Below are 23,839 nucleotides of genomic sequence, written 5' to 3'. Positions count from 1 at the left end.
GACATAGACCTGAAGTCATCCAACCAAAAACTATTTTTAGCAGGGCAAACATGGGACTTACTTCGTATTATGATATTTGGATTTAAAGATTTGGTTCAAGGGTATTTAACTGAACATCCAGGTTATTTTATAATACCTGGGCGTATAAATGATAGTGCTATTGAAAGTGTTTTTGGGCAGTTCAGACACTCTACTTCTGGAAAGTTGTCAGGAGTTAACTATTCTCACGCTCAAAGTGCTTTAATTTTGAAAGGTGATTTACCGGGGAAAAAATTTACCCATGATGACTAGTAGAGGGTGTCATATAGCAGTTGCAGATGCTCCTCTTAAAAAGTTAAATAAGAAAATCCAGGAGAAATAAAAAAACTTTTTTTTTAAATATCACTTTATTGCCAGTTAAATAGGAACTTTTTATGACATTTGCATTTTTTTATCACATTTTCATTAAAATAGTAGTGTTCTATCACATTCATTAAAATCGTAATAATTTATAAAAAAAAGTTTTGCTTTTACATTGAAAGCTTTTTCGGGTTAATTTTTATTTTATTTTGTTTTGATTTTTCCCCTGAGAAGGTGTAGTAGTAACTTTTTTAATGTTACAAATCTTTTTAACATTTAATTTCCTTCTGGAGATCACTGGACTGGAAGATGGCGTAACCAGACCTGTAATAACTTTTACTTTCTTGGGATTTTTGCGAGGAGCTCTTGAAATATCGTTTTTCTGATTTTTTAAAGCTTTGGTTTTTTTGCTCTTTAGAAATACACACTTCTTAAGGTTTTTCTTTCCTCGTTATTACTTAAGATTTTGATTTTAATTTTAACTTTGAAAGTAGGCCTAACTTGTCTCTTAACAGAAAACCCCCTTTAGGAACCTTTTCACCAAAGACAGAAAACATAATTTCGCTGACTCTTGTATTCACCATCTTGGAAATTAATTTTTGATTAAACGTCTTCAAATTTGGACTACTGCAGTTGAGCTCATCACAGGCTAATTTAAATTATTTCCAAAGTTCAACATCAAATTTCAGTACAGGGCATAAAACCTAAGGAAAAATATTTTTAAAAATTATACCACAAAAATTTAAAAACCTTCCTCAGCTCCACCCCCCTAAAATGAAATTCTAATATAATTTTTTTTTAAATATTAATGTACTTTACAAATGTTGACACCAAGTTTCTTGAGGTTTTCGCTTTTTATTTGACTTTTAAACTTTTCATCAAACGCGCTTAAGACGTTGTGAAATTCATTCTTCAAGAAGAAAGGATACCCCTTATCTCTAGTCTTTAAACTGGGCAATAGGTCTCTCTCTTTATCCTGGATGGTCATTTTAATTTTATCAATAATGTGTAAATAGTTTCGAGCTTCATTTTTTAAATTGGTTCTTTTAAGAGACAGTCTAGCAAACTTGTGAACTCCTTTGAGGCTAGCACCTCCCAATTGGATTAAGCGACTGTCCAAAGAACTAACATTCTCAGATTTGGAAATTTATCTACATGAAAAAACCTTTTTGTAATGATTTGTAGAACACTTCAAAAGCATGCAAGTTTTACCACTGTTTTCACTGGGTTCAAATCTCTCATTCTTCTCAACTACGATGGAGATAAGTATATCTAGAATACCTTGGGCTATAGAATTAACCACAACAGCAATGTAGTTTACTTTATTCGGAAAATAAAAACCACATAAGAAAACTAAAATTGAAAAGAAAATTTTAAGGAGGCAAACCATTCACTCTTAAGAGGTTTCAGTCGAAGCATCTAAGACGGAATTCTAAATTCCACATAAAACTTCATATAAGCATGTGATTTCTATATCTGAGGTTTCTTGTTCTTTTTCAATTTTGGACATTATCAGTTTACGCCACTCTAATCTCATTACCATATTAAATAATTTAATTTCGGTGTTGTGGTAACAATTCTCATAGATAACTAATATTGATCCCCATAAACACTTGACTAATCTAACATAAAGCAACTCTTTAGGCCTTTTCTCACTCTTTAAAATAATAATCACCCAAGGCACCACCTTAGGCCTAAGTCATCAAGCGACTTTTGAAGCCATTAATTCAGATGGCCGGGTTACAATGCGTAGGACGGTGGTGACAAGCCCTGCATGCCACGCGTTCGAGCCAACAACAAGTTTTTATGGAAGGGGAAACCGAAGATCTCGGGGGAAAACCCCTTAAACCAGTGGGGAGAGAACTTGCAAACTCTACGCAGAAGGAGTTGTTCCGAGTTTTCACCCAGTTCATTTTCCTTGTGCTTTAAGTACGTTTCCTTGTGCAAATATTCTTCTAATCGTTGGGAAACGTCCGAAAAATTGATACTGTTTAATTTATCTATTTTCTTGTTCACTTTGTCAAAATATTTACACGAACCCTGTTTTTCGCGGCGCGCAGACATTTTTAAATTTTAAATTTAATTTTTGGTACCTAGGTGGCACCAAGATAGTGGTAGAAGACTGTAACTCCGCTTCCAAAAAAAGTAGATTAGGAGGCGATCCAGCAAAGCTCCCATTCCGCTGTCTTAGTACGTCTATGGGTTCTTGGTATTATAAATAGTTAGGCCTATCCGACCAATGCAAAATTCCCAAACAAACAGTAAAGAAATATTTACATTTTGGATATGAGTTAGCTAGGTAACTTATTATTGCATAAACATTCAGAGTGCCCTATATGTGAGCAGTCCATTGCAACTTATAGTGAAATTCTTCCCCAATTATTGCATAGCGGTCGCTATACAGCAGACATCTTTTACGCTCGGGCGACCGTTGAATTCAGGGCCATGCAGAGGGGGGCAGGGGGGGAAATCCCCAGGGCCCGGGCGAAAAGGGCCCCCGAGGAGGGCCCGTAGCTGTAGGGCCCATAGAAGACGCTCAAGGGGGGGGGGGTGCAAATCAAGATAACTAGGGAAAAGTTTTCAGGGCTCAAGGGGGGGGGTGGTGCAAATCGAAGGGGCCCGCGAGTAAGTTTGCCCCGGGCCCCAGGATATCTCTGCACGGCCGTGGTTGCATTCCCACGTTCAGATATTTATATCAACTATAGACACTGAATGTTTATTAGTTATACTGATCGCGTTTTGAAATTTTTAATGTTTAGGCTTAGTTTCTCTTTTCGATTTGATAGTCGCCAGCCAGATTTTCCGCACGGTACTGATGAGTTCCAAATAGAACGAAACCGGTCTACCGTTGGAATTTCTGGCTATTTTATTTATTTTTTATTTAGTTTTTTACTCGAAGATCTATTTGATCCGATTTTCGCGTTGCTCGAAGACCTATCGGTACGAGTTATTAGTAAGTTTTTAAATTTCTTCAAATTTGTTTAGGATTTAGCTATATTATCCCTTTTAATTATTCACTTATCTACCTTTTCGCGTATTTTATCATCCTTATAATTCATAACATTAGCTTACAAGAGTGACAGAATCAGGTAGCAAAGGCTAAGCCTAAGCCTTCCTAACTAGAACTAAATTCAGTAAACTATTTTTTTAACAATAAAGATAAGTTACAACAATTATTCCAAAGATAATCCATCATCTCGTACAACAACAAAGAAATGCTGTATTTACCTCTCGAAAAATATAAATCCGAAAACCACATTCTGGATAGTTGCAGCCTTTTCTCGCTTTGTACTTACAGCTAAAACTTTAAAGAAAGTGGAAAAGACCATTAATGAATCAACAACGCATGTAAATGGTTATTTACATCAGTGCCTTCGTTATTTACTAAGTAGACCTGATGGTGTTACTCTCGTTTTAGCCCAGAATCTAATATAAGCGTTCTAGTTTGCTATCCGATTTCTATGGTCTTAATATTTGACTGTTACCAGTAATTTAACAGAGTAAGTTATTAAAATTACATGGTAGTTATTTCTTAAATTTGTAAGTTCTATATAAAAATATATACATAGAAATAAAATCGTAAACGTTTTAATTTCCAAAGTAAAACCATTGAATTGGGAAAATTATATTCCAAACTCACTGAGTAAATCCATTTCCCTGGTAATCCATTTGTCAACTCGCATAGTTTATATGCTCTTCAGAGTGATTAGGTCTGATTATTGAATCATCAAATATGATAAATTTCATTATTAAAAATTCCTTTCTAAGTTTATTAAAAAGAAATTTGTAACAACAGTTTGGTTGTAACTTAAGCCTAAACATTTTCCAAGTTCTAGGTTTGTTTTTAAAAATGACTAGTCCCATAATTAAAATTGCCCCTATATCCTACTTATTTATTAAAATAAATAGTTCAACTTAACATTTGAATTTGGTTAAACATTAACTGTTAATAAGTTTCCAATGGTGATTTATTATTGTACGGAATTTAATTTGGTAAAATAGAAACAATAAGCTAGAAAAAACCAACATTTTTTTCAGCTAACTCCTAGAAATTTGTATTATGAATTTAGCATAATTAAAAGTAAACTAAAAAAATTACTTTTGAAAGATTAAAATCTAAAATTATTTTTCTAATTGAAATTTAAATACAAAGGTTACCTAAAAACCTCAAAGTGAAACTTTCTTGCCTTAAAATATAAGATCAAATTTTGGTATATAAGACGGCATATATGATTTGAGCATATTTGATAGAAAGGCCATTTTAATTTTTGAACCTATAACTGGAACTAATAATTTTTAAATACTTCACTAGAACTCGTCAAATTAGAAAATGTTTAGCCCTAATTTACAACAAAACTGTTTGGTTTCAAAACTTTTAATAAACTTAGAAGGGCATTTTTAATTATGAAATTTATTATAATTTATAAATAAATTATCTGACTGTGAAGAGCATATAAACTTTGTGAGTTGACAATAGACGCTAAAATAAATTATTCGCTCCAAAATAAAAACCGTCAAAAGGAAGGGTTTTTAAATTAAAAACGCGTGAATCTCGATGATATCGCCCATTTTTTCGTCGCACGTGTAATTATTTATTCTGATAATAAAATAGAATCACGTGGGCTTAGCAATATTTATCCGCATTTGTCTTGGCCAATAAGATTATCCCTTCCGAGCAAGCACGCGCCAATTTACACAATGAACCGATGAAGATTTTCAAATCAATTTCTTTTAAGATCTATTGGATTACCAAGGAAATGGATTTACTCAGTGAGTTGAGAATATATCACAGCTACAGACGAAACAGCAGACGACGATAAGTTTTTTCACTATTTCGATTTGAAAATATTATTGATCAGCCATCATGGATAACGTTCGGCAAACAATTCTTCAAAAATTAGGACATTATTCTGGTTTCTTTGTCGGGGAAGATAGTTTAATCGGATCCTACGTTATTAACAAGGCCTGTGCACGCGTCGTTTCCTATTTTTATATTCGACGTTTTTAGTTCGCCAATATTTACCACTAGAGGTGCTCTTCGTCGTCACGGGATTTGAACTTTCGGAATTTCGCGGGTGTTGTGGCGGGCAAGCTAACGTTGCAGGTTGATTTTAGCATTAGTCAACAGGCTAGCCGGGCGCCTCAGTGGATTAGTGGTGTTGTTAATTTTTATAAAAGGTAAGATATTATTTAAAATATTATGGTGTAAGAAATTTTACTATTCTTTAATTAGTTTTAAATATATCATTGTTTTATAAACCTATGAACTTCCAAAAGGAATTTTTATAAAATTCAGCCAAGTCCTATGTTTATATATATTCTTTCAGTAAATCGTTTTAAATTGGTCTTAAATTTTAATTTTTAATTTTAGGTTACAAAATGGTAGTCTGGCTTGTTCCATCCTGTAATGAAGGTAAGAAAAGGGACACAAGTGAAGGGCAAGAATGCCTCTCTTTCCATGCAGTTCCTAGAGAAAGTTCTACAAGAAGAATATGGATTTGTGCAATATATAGGAGAGATATTAAAGAAGACATTAGTGATGTAGAAAGTTAAGTGAATGCTAAAAGTGAGCCTAAAGTTTGCAGTAAACATTTTAGAGCTGAAGATTTCAGTATTTCATGCCAAAATGTTAAGCGTTTACTGCCCAACGCAGTATCATTTGTACCCGAAGAAGACAACAGTGAGAATGTAATCTCTAATCCCAATAAGAAATCAAAAACAAGAGATTCCTTAAGGTCACCATTAAGAGATTCATTATCTCCAATAACTAGCACACTGTTAAATAACGCTCGGCAAAACTTGAACAATAGCCTCAACTCGCTAGTCAGAGAAAGCCAGTCACTTAAAGTTCCTGTATTACCTGTACTTTCAAATAAGGCTATTATGGCTGATACACCTACTAAAATCTCTTTTGATGATAAATATCAGCCTATGGGAAAAAAAATGGATTCACCAAAAGTTATTAGAAGAACTTTATTTGACACCGATACTGTCTCAGAGTCAACTAACAGTATTAGTTTTATTCAAAATGCATCATCAACTGAACATATATACATATCAACTCCAAAACCCCGAGAAGAACCTATATGCACATCAACTCTAAAACCACAAGAACCAACTTTGGGTCACAGTTCACAAAATACAACAACCAGAGATGCTTCAACCCAGGCTACTCCTTGCGTAAGGAAAAGAACTTCTCTAAATAGCTATGCAACGACTCGTAAATTAGGAAAAAACAATTACAAGTTGAGAAAGAAAATTGAAGTACTTCAAATGAAAATTAGTTGTCAAAAAGCTTCGCTAAGGATATACAAAATGGAAGCAAAGAGAAAAGAAGTTATTCAATTAAATAGAGTGATTGATGCCTGTGCAACCTCTGATACCAAGGCCAATTTCCTTATAGAGCAAGTTATGGCGTTTGGGAAAAAAAGTCCTCCTTATCAAGAGGCAACTCTTAAATTATGTTGTATGATATTTAAGAAGTCTCCAAGCGCATATTGTTTCATGCAAGAGATGGAAATTCTACATTTGCCTCACAGGACCACACTCAAACGATACCTAGGAGGAGCATCTGGAGAGGACGGGGTGACAGCTTTAGTTAGGCAAAGACTTACATGTATTTCCGAAGCTACCAAGCTAACGAGTGATCATCAGAAACTTGGTTCTTTAATTCCAGACGAAATGGCAATCAGAGCCAGGCTTGAGTATGACCGAAATATGGACAGGTTTTTCGGTGATACCACTCTTTCTGCTAGGGAAACAAATCATACAATTGGGGAAAAATTAGCAACACATTTGCTATGCTTCGTCTTTCAAGGACTCTCAACTAACTTTCGTTTGCCTGTTGCTTATTTTTTTACCTCAAAACTTGATTCAGACCAACTTCACAAAATTATGCTAGAGGTAATGAAAGCTGTTGAGGAATGCGGGTTTAAAGTTGTAAGAATTGTTTCAGACAACGCTAAAACCAACACGGCAGCCTTCAGGAAATTAGGAGATGGTACATTAAGACACCAAATCCCGCATCCTTTAGATTCAGATCGCATACTACACATCGCATTTGACCAAAGTCACCTAATTAAGAATTTGAGAAATATCTTCCTAGCTCGATTCCTTATTTACATTGGCTTTCGTATAGATTCTGTTTTTATAACCAAATTATATGATTTGCAAAAACACTGCCTTATCAAGCCAGTGAGGAATTTGACGAGAAAAGTTATGTTTCCTACCAACTTCGAAAAAATGAATGTGCTACGTGCTGTCACATTATTTTCCCAACCAGTCACCGCAGCTCTAAGAACTATGCTAAGACTGAATATGTGTGATCCTGATGAAAGGGACAATTTGGAATGCACGATTTATTTTATGGAAATGGTGCGTACGTGGTGGGAAATCCATGACATATGCAATACTACAAATGGTTTTTATACACGAAATGAAAACAAAATACCATTCTATGATATAAATGATGCTCGACTAGATTGGCTTCTAGAAGAATTTTTACCCTTCCTGGAAGTTATTCAAGGAAATGCAACTAGTCCAATTGAAAAATTAACTGATGAAACTTTCGAAGCCATTAATATAACAACTAAATCTACAGTTGCTGTGGTAAAGGACTTGCTGGGAATTGGATATCACTTCGTCTTAACTAGAAAGTTATCAAGCGACGCTGTGGAAGAGGCGTTTTCTCATTTAAGGGGATCATCTGGGTATAATGACACGTTAGATGTACGGTCTTGTACCCTGAGTATTGAACACACCTTAAAACTAGGCATCATGAAAGCCTCGGGAGATTCCAATGCAAATAGGGGAAATAAGTCGGAAGTTATTAGTAAGATTCTGATAATTTTTTTGTTGGTAGAGGTGTTCTAAAGATGCATTATATTTTTAGAGCTTTCAGATAATGGCAATAAACAGCTACATAAATGGACACCAGTCACGAAACCTGAGAATCAACCGCCAAAGACTATAAAATTAACCCCATTCCTACAAACACTACTTAATGAAATGGAAAAACTTACTATAAATGGTACAATTTTTAATTTTTGAAAAAACCAAAACTAATTTTCTAATACTAAGATTTTCTATTTAGACAACTGCCATACCTCTATTAAAAACTGCAGCATAGCGATGGTGGGAGGTTATTTAGTTAGAGTGGCTGAAGAGAGAACAAATTGCACCCGTTGTCTTGAGAAATTGTCTGTGCCGCAATCGCAAGCACCACTACATGCTCTCATAGCAGAGCAGGACAATGGAGGGTTAAAATACCCAAGCCGGTTCTTAATTTGCTTACTCAGTTTGGTTCTTGACTTTGTTAAATCATCCCTCCATTTGTGCCCAAGAAATCAGGTTCTAGAATCATATGTTATGGAAATTTTACCATATTTTTCAAAACCTCTAGCGTGTGATTGTGGAGAAAATGGTCTCCCTAAAATCTTGCTTGCTAGAAAAATTTCTACGACCAATATTGTGTAATCACGCTATTGATGCCTCCGATAGAAATGAAGTTAGAAAAAAAATTAGTATCAAACCTTTGTCAAGAAAGGTTTTAAAAGTTTAACTGTGATAGTAATGTTCTTAAAGTTCACTAATTTAACTGTGATAGAAATGTTCTTAAAGTTCACTAATTTAACTGTGATAGTAATGTTCTTAAAGTTCACAAATTTAACTGTGATAGTAATGTTCTAAAAGTTTACTAATTTAACTGTGATAGTAATGTTCTTAAAACTCACTAATTTAACTGTGATAATAATGTTCTTAAAGTTCACTAATTTAACTGTGATAGTAATGGTCTTAAGTTCACTAATTTAACTGTGATAGTAATATCATTGCAATTTCACTAATTTAACTGTGATAGTAGTAGCCTGCAATTTCACTAATTTAACTGTGATAGTAATATCCTAAATTCTTACTAATTTAACTGTGATAGTAAAAGAAGTTAAATAATTTTTTTCTGCTCATAATATCCTAAAGTTTAAGTAATTTTATTTTGCTCATAATAACCTTAAAGTGAAGTTAAATATTTAAATGTCCAGTGCTTTAAATAACCAAACAGTCGAAACTGTGCCCAAACCTTCTAGACTGTGATATTAAGATCTCATTTTTTAATAAAAATTATTTTAGTACCTATTTTTCTTCATTAATTTATATGTTAATTCAAAATTTATCTTATAACTTGTGTTGAAAGCTATTTTTCTCGGTTTAAAAAGTGTCGGGAAATAAAACATGAAACTCTCAAGCGCGCGAAAATTCGAAATAATTCAAAAATAATCAACAAGGAAGAGTGCCACCTATCGGTATATATCGCGTAATCCGCTCGCTTGTGTCACCCTCTCGCTACTACGCGTGCACAGGCCTTGTTAATAACGTAGGCTCCGGTTTAATATATGCCGAGTAGCCACTGTCATTTAAAAAATCGAAAATGTTTTTTGGAAAATGTATTAAGTGGGAACTGCTATAGTTAGTCTAACTGAATATTATCATTTTATTGTCAGTCTCGTCGAACTTTGAATTGGAAACATCTTTGCTTTATAGATTATTTCATTAGATGTATATATATGTATTATTAAATGCCCAATAAATTCTTATGATAATAATAAGCACTAACTTTGGCCCAAGTCATCTGGCGACTTTAAGTGGCTTTAATTCACGTGGCTGGTTTAATTTACTATCGCTAAAGTGGAACCATTGTATATGCCGATAAAAATAAATTTAATTAAAATTATTTCGTAAAATTTCAAACATACATGATACATAGTAACATACCTACCTAATCCAAATGAAATATTTCGCGATATGTTTTCTTAATTCCGTAAATCTAAGAGCTTTAACGTTGGAAAGGAAAACTTCATTGTTGATCTTTCTTCTTTAGATGGCTTTAAACTTGGCTGTTTTGTCAAACCGGCACGTTCAACAATGATTTATATAAGTCATTATTGGCACAGCGTGAAGGTTACAAATATAATGCATGTTTATGGATATTTAATGATAAATTACATACACCGCGATTATTTGTAGACTAAACATAATGAAGAATCTCCTTTATGGTAGGGAAAGGAGCTTTAGAAGTGATAACCAGTGACGGCGTCCAAGGTTTTGGGTGAGGTAAGCAAAGTTTAAGTTTTTGGTCCAGTGCTTCCACTTGTATGGAATTTCTCCCTTTGTATGAAATTTTCAACTTTAAAAATTAGAATAGGGATTTTTATAGAAAAAAAAGGGTAAAATGAAAAAAAAAAGGGAATTTCCCATTTTTCTGGAAAACAATGTAATTTACCACTATTATCATATGTAACATAATTACTCATAAGTATGCCTTTGTATAATATTTCCATTGAAAAAAATTCAATGAGACCTCGTTTCACGCGGAACATACATTGAGCGGACCCAAAAATGCAAAAATGCTTATAATCCTTGCGCTATTGAAAAGGTTACTATGGAAATGAAATCATGTGATCGCGAGGCACGAGCTAAACTTGACATGGGCAAAGCCAGAAACGCGCGAGGAATTCTCACTAACTTCCGTTTGCCATCAGTAAAGTTGATGACGCGTATTTCGTCACGGAATTGTAAGTGACGTAAATTACGTCATATCCCGTGAACAAGGTTTCATTAACGAAAATGCTTTTATGGCATACTTATGAGTGATTATGTTACATATGCTATTATGAGTAGAATATAGTTCATTGAAAATAAATAGTCTAGTGTTTTCTCCAACTTGAATGCTTTTTGGACTAGTAAGGGAATCAGCTGCACAGTTCCTAAAGTTCCTAAACACGTTGTGATTAATTAAGCTACACCTCAATATCATGTCCGTCACATAGACTATGGAAGAAATTTCAGGAATACTTTTTGAACTCTTGTTGCTAAAATAGATGCTTTGAAATATTCGTCTGTAATTCTGTATCGTGGAACTTCGTGTTCTTTTCGGTTTCATTTTAGTTTTTCGGAATTCGGATGTAAACTTACAAATTGTTAGTTAGTACGTTTTATACCTGTAGGAACCTTGGTTACCTGCTAGCCTGTTAAACATAGAAATTGAAAAATTCTCGAAAAGAAAACAGATATAAACTCTTGGCTCGAAAATAGAAACGCATAGGAAAAAAATGATAGAAACCTTGGAACAACGAATTCTTCTTATATAAAACCAAGATTGGTCAATGCTTGGCTTAAGGAGAATCAATTTAAAGATTGGCTTCAAAAGGTACCTAAAAATCCATTTCAATGCCGCATTTGTTTTGCAAATATTTTGTGTGGTTAATCTGAACTAATAAAACATGCTGACTCAAAGAAGCATAAACAAAATGTACAAGTACTTGAAGCAGCCATTAATGTAAACAAAACAATAAGGCCGTGTCTATTTTGACCCGGAAAACGGCTGAAAATAGTCTTGAGCTATTTTAGCCCGTTTCCCGGGCTAAAATAGCCACTTTCAGGTGATAGGCTATTTTAGCCCGGGAATCGGAAAACGAGCTAAAATAGACACTTCGAAACAGATAACTGATATGTTTTCAACCGATCATGTTATTAAGCAAACAGAGGCGTCCATTTGTGCACTTGTTTGTCAAATGGATCTTCCATTATCATCTGTAGATATAATAGTTAGTATAATGTGATATTACTAAAAAGCAATTAGTAAAAAAAATAAACAATGTTCCTATTTTACCAAATTCTGGTCTATTATAATAAAATAAATTTATTTGAAAATATTCCTCGACTTAAATATGAGGTGAAAATATTATTTTTAAATCATATAAAGTTAGAAATCAATAGGAAAATTTTGAGGGCATTTCTAACATTAAAAAGGGGAAAAAAGGGAATTTTTTTGGTTACCTTATATATAAAAAGGGGATTTCCAATTTCCCAGAGTGGAAGCACTGTTTGGGTCCCTTCCTTACGCTAACCTAATATTGTGTTTCATCCTCATAATCTAAATTTTTACACTCTCTGTAACGAATTTGAACAGAAGTTTTGCGAATCTCCCAAAACGTTTTGCTAATTTGACATTTTTGGCCCCTTTCGTAGGATGCCATGGCTCTTCTAAAATTAGACTATAGCCTACCTAGCCCATCCCTGGCGCCGACACTGTAAATGGTCCTTCCATGTGCACTAAACAAAAATAATATCATCTAAAAACGTCCGGAGGTCATTTTCCACTCAGGCACTTTTTGCAGTTTGTTGTCATTTGATTCGTTTTTTTTCTTCCAGAACATCTCTTTTACTTTTGGTGAAGAGTCTAAAATCCGTAAATATCCAAATTATACAAATATTGATCAAGACACTTTCTCTATATAAGTCACCGAAATCGATCATGGCTGAAAGCTTTCTGATGGGCACTTAACTAATAACCTGATTACTATTTAGCAATACGAAAGACTATATTCACTTTCATACGAATGTAATCGTTGTATAGATATTAAGGCAGAATTTTATTTCTCTGAGTGGACAGAGAACGGTCAGTTCATTAAAGCGGCTGTAACTCAAGACTCCCCTCAGTTTATGGACCGTAAATGTTCGTTAACGCCCTCGCGTTATTTTTAGTTTATGAGAAGATGTCTACATCACGGCAAATTTACTGCCATTGTGTGTGAGCCTCTGTTTCAGCGTGTGTGTGGGCGTGGAAACCAATTAAGCGAGGCGGTCCTCTTTTGTAAGGGTACTTGGTGTCAGTCCAACGTTGGGGAGGAAAACGTGTGCTTTAGTCGCGTCGGAAGACATCAGTTTGAGGGAACCCAAACTGATAACGGGCTGATTAGTTTAGTTTTTAGGGGAAGGAGCTAACTGCTAACGCGAAAGGTGGATTGCGAGCTACGCTTAAAATCGTCTCAACAGAACCATCCTCTCTAAATATAAACTAAAGCATTCATGTTCATATTTTGACGAAAATTTAATGAACGCAAAAATTATAAATAAAATGATAAAAATTGGAAAACTGTTTAAAACATTTAAACAAGTTGCGGATTTTTAAATAAATTGGCAAAAACACGTTTTAAAACTGTTTTAAGAACCAATCGTTTTTAAGATTAAAGTTAATAATTTTTTTGCAAACAACGCACAATTATTTTGCTTTTTATGAAGTTTCCCATTTTCAATGCGGGTTTTTAATGTCGTCCAAGTTAAAAGCTAAACTTTCGCTCAAAACTGTTTTCTTCCTTTTACGCCACTTAAAACCAAAGTAATCCTAATATATTAAAGCCAATCTTACGATTCAAAGTCCACCACTGTGTCCAGCAGATGTTTGTCTTTAGTCTCTGGTAAAAAGAGGAACACGACGGTCGTCACCAAAGAGAGGCAGCCGAACAAACACGTCGGAATGGACTTTCCATAGAACTGCCCCTGAAATACAAAGTACGTTGTTCACGATGGTCCATGATTTTGTAATTACTAACCAATAGATCCGCCAACGGACAAAGAGTCGATCCAACTCGACCAGCCAGCATCGCGAAAGTCACCCCGACTCCTCTCAAGTTGGTCGGGAACAGCTCGTTGACGAAAATGAAAATTAAGGCGAAACAAGTGCAGTTGTTCAATTTTCCCAACATGAAGAAAGTCAGCTTCAACCAAAACAAATCTGATCACGTTAAAAACATTATGAATAATTGAAGTGGAACTTCCATTTCGTGGTAGGCGAAGTACATGTTATCCAAGTTGATTGTAACTTCGAAAAGAATTTGATCAACCAATAAATAAAAACATAACGGGGGTCCAAATTTTACATTTCTATTTGTGGTTTGATATATTCGTGGTTAAAGCTTGTTGCTCGCGAGAAACAATTAAATCTCTCAACCAGCGCTCATGGAAGATATACACATATTTCGCTCTCATGGTCATGTTTAATTTATTATATTAACCATACAACGACAAAAATTATGTGACTATTATTTGTGCGGTTCAGTGTCAGATTGCTAAAGACCACCTTGAAAGGTAAAAGTTATAAAACTCATTAAGTAAATTAAGGAGATAATGAGGGCTGTCACTTCCATTCTTGGAACTATTTTACAGTTACGATCAATCAGTTAAAATATCGTATTTTTCATCCGTGTCTAACAGACAGATTGTAACTTACTTTCCGTGACGGCCATTGAAGCGAGAAAAATGAATCCGCAGAGGGTGAAAAGGATCGTTAAGCCTCTTCGTCGGCTGAATCGCTTGACGATGAAATTGTAAAAGAGTGGACAAACGAATACGACCAATCCTGTCAAGGCGACATTCAAGTAAATTGAGCCTCCGATTAGTGAAACAGAGATAATGAATCCGTGGTTTATGAACACCGTCAAAGCGCTATTTTGCCAATATACGTCGTTAAGAAAACTTCCATCTTAAATTTACACCATAATATTACGCATTACAATACTAAGGAAATAATGATAGTTGTTTTTCTGAGATGCTGGCTTCGGAATAAGTCGACAAAATTATGCTTTTCCGCCTTCGAGTCCTTTGTTCGAAATTCAATAATATTAGTGTGACCTTTTACTATAATAAATGACGTATTAAGTACCATTTCCACTTTCTCTATTAGTTGGGGCATTAAGTCTTTGATGTTCAACTTTTTACCGTTGGCTTTGACCTGTTCGTTAAGTTGTTTTTCTGCTCGTTCGTAACGTTTAGTCGCGAGTAACCATCTTGTGGATTCCGGGACGTACCTGTTTTAATAGAAAGATCCATGACGAATTTAACGGAAATCCTTTGCTGGTGTGTTAGAATGACACCCTTACCAGTAAATAAGGGCGAGCAAGGGCAGTTGAAACGGAAACAGCGCTGCAATGACGAACGTCCGCCATTTCTCAATGAGCCAAGCGAGGAGTGCCGTGATCATGAATCCAAATCCAAACATTCCTTGGAAACTGTACACAAGTCTATCTCGATATTCAGGTCCAACTGATTCTACATCTTAATATAAAGTATATTGAACAAATAATCAGGTACAAAATCAAATTTAACTGTTTATTTGACAGTAGCTTTCCGATAGTGTAGGGCACCTAGAGTTGTAAGTCGGGATATTTTCCGTCTAAAATTACCCGGGTAATTTTCCCAAAAAAAGATTTTCATACCATGATTAGCCTAATATTGTTCGCAAATTTAAATTTCGCGACATTTTCACCAAATTTTTTGAATCCAAAAGTGAAGCTTAACCTCTAGACTAGTTTACTTTATAAAGAATTTACATTATAATGTTTTCATTTTTTATTTATTTGATTTGTTGAAATGGCACCACTTTGTGAGTAAAATCATCTGCAAGGAGTGTTCATCTCGACTAAAATTGAGCATAACAGTTTTTGTGAGACCCATTAGAGTCAAATTTCGAACCCTTTACCCCCTTCGGTACGCCTCTGCCAAGAAACAGCTCTTGGAAATGAACTATAGATTTGACAAAACTCTAATTGAACTTTATTATCTAACTTGTTACATTTAGGCTTAGGACAAAAAAACACTCATATTTGACACTCAAGGCTAGTATGAAAAGGAGTATTCATTCTAGTACAGATAGAATAAAAATTGTCAGAAGAAATTTTATATTTGTCCTTTTTATAGTTACCTTCACTTGCTATTTAAAACCTGGCAAATAAAGTCATCGGGTACTTTGTAAAATAACCATTAGTCCGTAGCACAATTATTATATTATTTTAATAATATAAATAACTATTTTAAATAATTTCGAAAAGAAAACCATAATATATAGCTTTTGAAGAATTATTATTTTTTATATTATTTGATTTTTTAGATTTTTTTAGCAGTTAGTTAAGTATTTTTATATTCGGAAATATCATGTTAGGGTTCTTTAAATATTAAACCTCCTTAACTATAGACAAACTGACTATGAGAGATTAGCAAAATCCCATCTGGGATGGGGCGGTGTTTACAATAGAGGTTTCATAACATATTAATCTCATCGATTAATACGCTAACACAAGTCGAGACATAGAACTTGCCATTATTAACTTTACTTTTACTCATTTAATTTATTATAATAATGTTTCCATTTTTATTTAGGAAGGATGACTTTGGTCAGATGATTTTTTCCAACTAGATAGGGAAAAATAAAACCAACTACTGGTGTGAGTTTCAATCGCGTCGGAAGGTGTAGATTTTAGGAAATCAATAATAATCAGAGCAGATATCATTTTTTGGTGGGGAAAGTGGTTGCTTTAGTAAAATTAATCGCAACATTATCATTATCCTTTAGCATAAATAGATACGTTCTTTATTATGATATTTAAATGTACTAATTATTAATTCAACACCAAATTAAAGTCTTTAATCTTACCCACTGTCATTTTTCGTCACTTTGCAAGTGCACTCTTTCTCAAAGAGTGAGATTAGTAAAGGTCACCAATTTCACTTTTTTCTTGGCGGGAAACTTAAAATTAAAGGCGGTAATTTACAATTCGGTCCTAAAAGTTTATTTTAGCCTCCTTTACCGTTATAAGAGGGCACCACGATCTCCAGTGAAGTCATTAAATTAAATTTAAATAAAAATTTCCCGCTATCTCTTAATATTTTAAGAAAATGATAAGAGTGAAAGAGCGGACCTTGACTACATTCCCTCTTCTCCCGCGAGCTCACGAAAAAGTGAAATCTCCATTCTTACGGGTAGAGTTTCTTTATTAGGAAGTTGAGTGAGAAGAAGGGTGGAGGGTGGACACTCGCACAAATTCACTTTGAGTTTTGTCCAACTCTGGTACTATGTTTAAGACCTTAAGTATGGATAACTAGACTGTCTTTAAAACTAACTTTAAATGCCATATTGTAAATGCTTAAAGCGAATACACATACATATTAAGTGTAAAGAACTGAGCACAGCACCGTATAATAGTCCCAATACAAACTGAAAAACTAAGAACATTTCCACGTTGACTGAAAATGCCAGAGCGAATGGAATGATACAAAGCGCTGATTGGCCGACCAGCAGGATGGGACGACGGCCGAATCTAACGGGAGATAATGAGATTCAAGGGGCCTGTGTAATTAAGTGTGGTCAGTGGGATTGAAATAGTTACCTGTCAGAAATATGTCCAGCAGGCAAGAAGGCGGCGAAATTTCCAATGTAAAAAACCATGTAGCCAAAAGAAAGCATCCACTCTCGAGAACACACCAAGTCCCACTGAAACATCAATAGAGTAAGACTGTTGAAAGCGCAATAAAATGGCTAAAAGTTTAAAAAGATGATGAAGTAACAAGGTCGATGCTGGATTAAAAAAAATCCGGTAGGAGACCATTAATTATCTTTAATAGTTAAATAGTTTTTAGGTTAAACGCATATTTTTCTATCAACTAAGGAAAATGCAGGCACGTGGTCCTACCCCACGAGCGTTCGTCGCAATTTATTAAAATATGATACGTTCGAAGGGTATTCTAGTGGACAACACATTTTGTTAACTTGGAGAAAATAACGGTGTAGTAATTTGGTTCAAATGAGGATTGGAAATAAAATTTATTCCCCCAAAATCGCTAGCCTTCAGTGGTGTTGTTGGGCCAGGGCGGACCAGGACCCCGCCCCGCCTTGGTTTTTCCATTTTGCCAGGGCGCGCCCTGCCTCTTTTTTTCAACTTCCCAGGGCGCGCCTTGCTTCTATTTCGTAAATCGTTTTTCTTGAATAAGGGTGTGTGTTTTTATTATAAATTTTGCCCGCAGGAAAATATAATAACAATTTCAAATCCTTACCTAGGTACGACCAGCTTCGATCACGCTAAAAATCAAAGTTGGACAGCGACCGGTACAGCCAACTTTGATTACGCGTGAAATCGAAGTTGGCCGTACCCAGGTAGCACCCCGGTTCTTATTTTTAGGACTACACCACTGCTATACCTACTTTTCAAAACAATTCGTACTTCCTTTCACACTTCAAATTTTATATTGTTAATACACACCTCGTCAGTGATAAATCTCCGGGTTCTGTTGGTATTATAAATAAAGCTCTCGCACTGAATTTTGGGAAAAGTTTCCAAAGTGGCATTTAATCCTGAGGTTTCACTGTAATTGTTATTGACTCTTTGACACCTTCCATCTAATGAGGATGTCTGGTTATTGCCGTCAGAATCCAAATAACAACCAAAATCTACTTTCTGACAAACAAATTGGTAATATATAAACACGGCGCTCCAAGCGAGGGCCCGAACCAGGCAAACCATCAATATCTGGTTCTGAAACCTTCCATTCCTGCCCGTCACGTCCGTCAGGTCAACAACCTTCTTCACGAGATTGCTTTTACAAGATTGCTCCATCAATTCCTATTGAGAATTTCCACCTAGCCAACTTCTGTTCGTGAATATAAGCGCTTCGCTGCGGGTGCATTGTTTTGCGAATTGCGTAGACCTATAAACCCGATGACGAAATCCGCAGCCAACAGTTTTCATGTACGAGTATTAACTTAAAGTTAAAAAATTAGGATTTCCCATAAGCGGGCTTCTGCTCGTAAATATTGCGGGCTCTTTGGTTATTGTATGAGTACTATGTTTTTCATTACAACGTCTGCCGTGTACGAGTTATGGTTTAAATGGACAATACAATTACTAATTTATTCAAACGTACACTTCTTAATCCTATAAAAACAAGGTTACTCAATTTCTAGAAATGTTTAACTTGTGTGAAATGAAATGGTGTGCCTCTATCGTATATAAATCAAAGTAAAATGGCGTTAGCTCGACCTAATTTTCTTTATTATCAATTTTTATTTTAATAATATTTATATCCCATATTCCAATTGGATTTTCTACAGGTTTTTTCCTTGAAAAGTTATTTGAATTTTATATAAACAATTAAACGTACTAAAATTTTGTGCGAATAACAATAAGTAATTGAAGTGAGAAGAACCCCTTAGGATTTCGTTTCGCGAGTTCTGAGTAAGAAGAGAACAGTTTGAGCAGATATTACCCGGAATTAATGTCGATTTTAACGTTTGTTTCAAAAGGCAATAACTAAACAAATATTTGTTGTATATATTTAAAGCGATACGTAAATTAAAAAATATATTGAAGGCTTTGCACGTTGCGACACGCCTTGACACGAAAATTAACCAACAAAGGAGACTACACAAGGTGAAACTCACTGATTTTGTTTAATCTCGGAAGTTACGTAGATTTTAATGTAACTTAAAAACCCTAAAGTGGAAAATTTCTACTCTACCATCGTAGAGTATTTTAATTAGAATAACTTATATATAACTCTACTTAGTTATAAATTATATATCCCATATAATTATATTGTTAAAAATTAGTATAATTTAAGTTATTGTCCAATTTATAAACGAGTCCTTCGACGCAAGGGGTACTTTTATGTCCCGCCTTTTGGTTCAAAATGTAGCTTAACTATCTTGTTAGTTAGTTCACGTCGATCCAACACAATTGCTTTAAAAAGCCTTATAGCGGAAAAATTCTACGGGCCTTAGTTTTGCCATGGTAACCAAATCAGTTTTTTACTACTAAAATTGAATGGTTCTCTTTGTAAATGAATCGGGGATTCTATCTAAAATATTAAAAATTTTCAAAGATTATTTTTTTAGATAATTAAAAGTTAGGTAAATTTGGGTATATATAATTAAATGGTGTACGTATATGTAAAATGAGTTCTTTTGAGTAAATGCAAGTTAATTTGGAAAATTTAGCAAAATATTACGATATTGACAAAATGTGTGTAAATTAATTGCCTACATTCCGGATAAAATGGGGAAAATTTATTTAAAATATCTAAATTTCGGTAAATTGGTAAATTTACATTAACTGTCTAAATGTGGAATAACTAAAGAAAATTCATAAGGTGATGGGAAAATTGATAGAGATTTGTGAAATATTTATAAATTTATGTGAATTTGGATAAAATTGTATGAGTTGTGGAAACTTTGTAACATTCGGTGAATTAATTTAATTTTGGATACACTTATGTAATTAGGATAAAATTGGATCAAGTACTCTTAAATCGGTTAAATATTGGATAAAGTTTTGTAAATTTTAAAAATTTGTGTAAATTTTAGTAAAATTGCTTAAATTTTAGCAAAATTGCAAATTCCTCAAAGAATTATATGTTTTCAGTATATTCGTTTAAAGTTGGGTAAAATTGAAAAAACAAAAAAAACAAAAGTAAATTACAATGATAAGTATCATATTTTGGGATATATAGTTTGGTGTTTGACATAAATAGTATTGCATTTAGCACTATCGCGCGTCCCGCGTCACATTATTTTTGCCAACAGTTATACCTATCTCTGCCGATTTCGAAATTAATGTTAAAGGGAATATACCTAGGGTATTTGGTGTGGAACACCAACGTTTTCAGCTCTAACCGCACTTGCCTTTAGCTTTAAAAATATTTAGCGCCACTGTACAGGGAAATTGGAAAAATTTGAGGGGTCTTCCATAAAAATTGCTTTGCAATTCCCTTCAATCCAGTTTACGGGGCTCAATGTTTGAAATAAATAGAATTTCCGTCATTCATTGGAGGTTTCGGTCTCTAAAATTACAATGAAAAACTTTTTGCAAAGGAGATTTTCAAGAGCATGTGTGTAATATAATGGTTGTAATTTATCTTTTCCTGAACGGTCATCACTGATGACATCCAATTTTCGAGCGTGGGAGCGAAAGTCTTTAAATTCAAACCCCCGAAAATAGTTGTTAGTTGAATGGACGCTCGTTTAACATGAAGGGGGTACCGCCAAGCCAAACACAATCACAGTGAAACTTTTACTTTTCGCACTTAGGCCTTAAAAGTTTCCATATGAGTCAATTTATGACCCCAAAGCGAGGAAAGCTTGCTTTCTATTCGTTTCGTTAAACTCGTATCAATACAAACTCTCAGAACTCAAGTCATAAAAACGTCACACAGAAATAGCAAAAGTATAAAATAACATGACATATTGGCAGTCCTTGTTTCTTATTTCGGAGAAATCCCAAATGGGGAGATGGGGGTGAAAAGATAGTGCGGCATTACAAAGACAAGGGGGCACTCCTTTACTCCAAACGCATCGTTATATGGAACGAGAAAACCTACTGGGGGCACAGCAGCCCGTGGCCACTAAAGCCACTATGGACCCCATGTCAACAAAGAAAGGGAAACTCGGCTAAGGACAGCTGCAGTGGCGTACCTAGACCCTTTGACGCCCGGGGCGGGTCACGAATTTTCCGCCCCTCCAAATTTCCAAAAGAGCCAAAACGCAATGTAAAGTATATAATATAATATAATATTATATTACTGTAAAAACTGGTCGAGGTTAATGGTAATAGTTAGTGTAGGGAGCTGTTGGCTCGATTTCGTGGCATGCAGGGCTTGCCACCACCCTCCTACGCATTGTAACCCGGCCACCTGAAATTATGGCTTCAAAAGTAACTTAATGACTTAGGCCTAAGGTGGTGCCTTGGGTATTAGCCTAGCTGATTATTATTATTATTATTATTATTATTATTATTATTATTATTATTATTATTATTATTATTATTATTAAATAAGCGTAAAATATTGTGCAAGCCTAACATTATGGTACGACCAAAATTTCAACCTAAGATTATTGTTTTGTACAATAATTATTGTGATTTCAAGGCAGTCGAACAATGTAAGTTCATTTCAATTCAATTTCAATTCAATTCAATTTTTATTTATTAGTTTTTTTTTAAATTAAATGTTTACAAGGTAGTAAGCGGCTAAGTCAGTAAGCGACTTGTGCCCCTCCGCGACAAACAGAAATCAAGTATAACATAAAGGGTTAAAAAATAAAACAACATACAAAATATATATAACTAGAATATAAACAATTTAATTTAGACAACAGCCAAATGATAAAAGTTTAAGGGAAACAAGTTGGAAAGCCAAAATATACCTCTCCTCGGAAGAGTTTCTAATTTTCAGTGGCGTGTACAATGTATCCGTGGTTCTGTATTAGAATGCTCACCTGACGTGCAGGAGGGCTCGGGTTCGAATCCCGCCCGGTACTAACGCAAATTGAAACATATTTATACTACACCCAATGGCAACAAAAAACGAGCCCTTTTGGAAAAACCTTTTCCCTAATTCTAAGAAACTGCGTACGCAGCGATTACCCTTTGCCCCGAAAATGCGAACGCGTTCGCAGGCCTGACAGACAGACCCACAGACAGACAGACAGACTCACAGACAGACAGACAGACACGGTGGTTGTATAACCCCTCCTAGGGTACAAAGTCCCCTCGGAGAGGTAAAAATATAAAATTATTGTAGCAGCCAAAAATTATTTTTTTAATTTCAGATTTAAACAAGTTGGCAAGCGAAAATATACCTCTCCTCGGAAGAATGGTCCCTAGTGGTATTAATTTCTCGACACGACCCCCAAAGATATCTCCGCAATTCAGAGTTATTTACGAAAAACGTATTCTCGGTTCAAACCCTGCCCGGTATAAAATTTCAATTTTAATTTAAATAATTGAGACGAAACAATCGAGTTTAATTTATTCAGAATATTATAAATTAAGTAGTTACAGCAGCGAGTTAGACTTACTAAAACAATGCACAATTGAATTTAACCCTTTTTACAGTACATGTTTATCAGTTGAATACAGGGTCTTTTTTTTTGCTCGGAAAAGTGTTTTTTTTTCAAAAACTATTTATAGTACCGATTTCAAATTTGGAAGGTCAATTCTCTATACCGGGGGACATCAGTTTGAGAAATTTGAGCGTTTTCGGTAATGTTTTTCACCAATTTTGAAAAATTATTTTTCGACCACTAGGTGCGAGATAAAAAATTTCTATTATAAAGTTGTAGGCCGTCATCGAAAACCCTTAAAAATTGTTCACTCGACGAAAAACAACTTATTTATCAGTGAAAATTCGAGCTTGAAAAATTTACAAGTTGGTGAAGCCAAATTACGATTGTTTGAAACGATAATTGAAAAGGGAACAAGTCTAATACAAACGTAGTAGAGTTTTCACACTTGAAAAAATGTACACGTTTGGTTTTTAAATGCAGATATTTTATTCACATAAATTTTTACAAAACATTTTCAATAATATCACCATTGGCTGCAACACAGGTTTGTGCGCGGACAATTAAGTTCTCAAACGCTTTCTCTACCATTTCTGGTGTGACGTCTCGGCAAGCACTGATTATTCGTCTAATGAGTTCCTCCCTAGTTTCAATGGGCGTGGCGTATACCTTTGCTTTAACGAATCCCCAGAGAAAATAATCCAGCGGTGTTAGGTCAGGTGACCTTGCTGGCCAATGCACTGGACCATTTCTCCCTATCCACCTTTCAGGAAACTCGTTGTTGAGGTGCTCAGTTACTTGCCGGGAAAAATGCGGAGGGGCGCCATCTTGCTGAAACCACAACTGACGTCTTTCAGCCAATGGAAGGTCGTCGATTGCGTCACTCAGTCCGTTCTGTAGAAAATGTAAATACCTTTGGCCGTTGAGGTTCGTCGGCAGGAAAAAGGGACCAATCAAACGGTTTCCAACAAGTCCAACCCAAACATTGACCCGTTCAAATTGAACCTGGTGATGATATTCAAAACCCCAATGTGGGTTGATGTCAGACCAAAGATGGCTGTT

At 34.8% G+C, this 23,839-nt stretch overlaps 1 protein-coding gene across 2 annotated transcripts; it reads right to left on the bottom strand.

The window, feature by feature from the left end:
- Positions 1 to 12,016: 12,016 nt before the first annotated feature.
- LOC149945241 (solute carrier family 22 member 21-like) lies at positions 12,017 to 18,644 on the bottom strand. 2 transcript variants are annotated; one of them, XM_090175071.1, is made up of 10 exons: positions 18,204 to 18,644; positions 17,334 to 17,437; positions 17,110 to 17,264; positions 15,051 to 15,225; positions 14,834 to 14,978; positions 14,685 to 14,770; positions 14,402 to 14,616; positions 13,725 to 13,906; positions 13,541 to 13,671; positions 12,017 to 12,571 (listed from the first exon to the last, which is right to left on the bottom strand). In XM_090175071.1, the coding sequence occupies exons 1-10, from the start codon at positions 18,555 to 18,557 to the stop codon at positions 12,517 to 12,519; spliced, it is 1,602 nt and encodes a 533-aa protein (XP_090031197.1). In that variant the 5' UTR covers positions 18,558 to 18,644; the 3' UTR covers positions 12,017 to 12,516. The 2 variants fall into 2 exon arrangements, with proteins under 2 accessions (XP_090031197.1, XP_090031198.1); XM_090175072.1 differs by lacking the exon at positions 17,110 to 17,264 and having other exon boundaries at positions 18,204 to 18,369.
- Between the last annotated feature and the right edge of the window lie 5,195 nt (positions 18,645 to 23,839).

Source organism: Leiobunum rupestre, chromosome 5 (assembly GCF_980474605.1).
Source record: "Leiobunum rupestre chromosome 5, qqLeiRupe1.1.hap1, whole genome shotgun sequence".
Lineage (NCBI taxonomy): Eukaryota > Metazoa > Arthropoda > Arachnida > Opiliones > Sclerosomatidae > Leiobunum > Leiobunum rupestre.
This window is presented reverse-complemented; position numbering and strand designations above follow the sequence as displayed.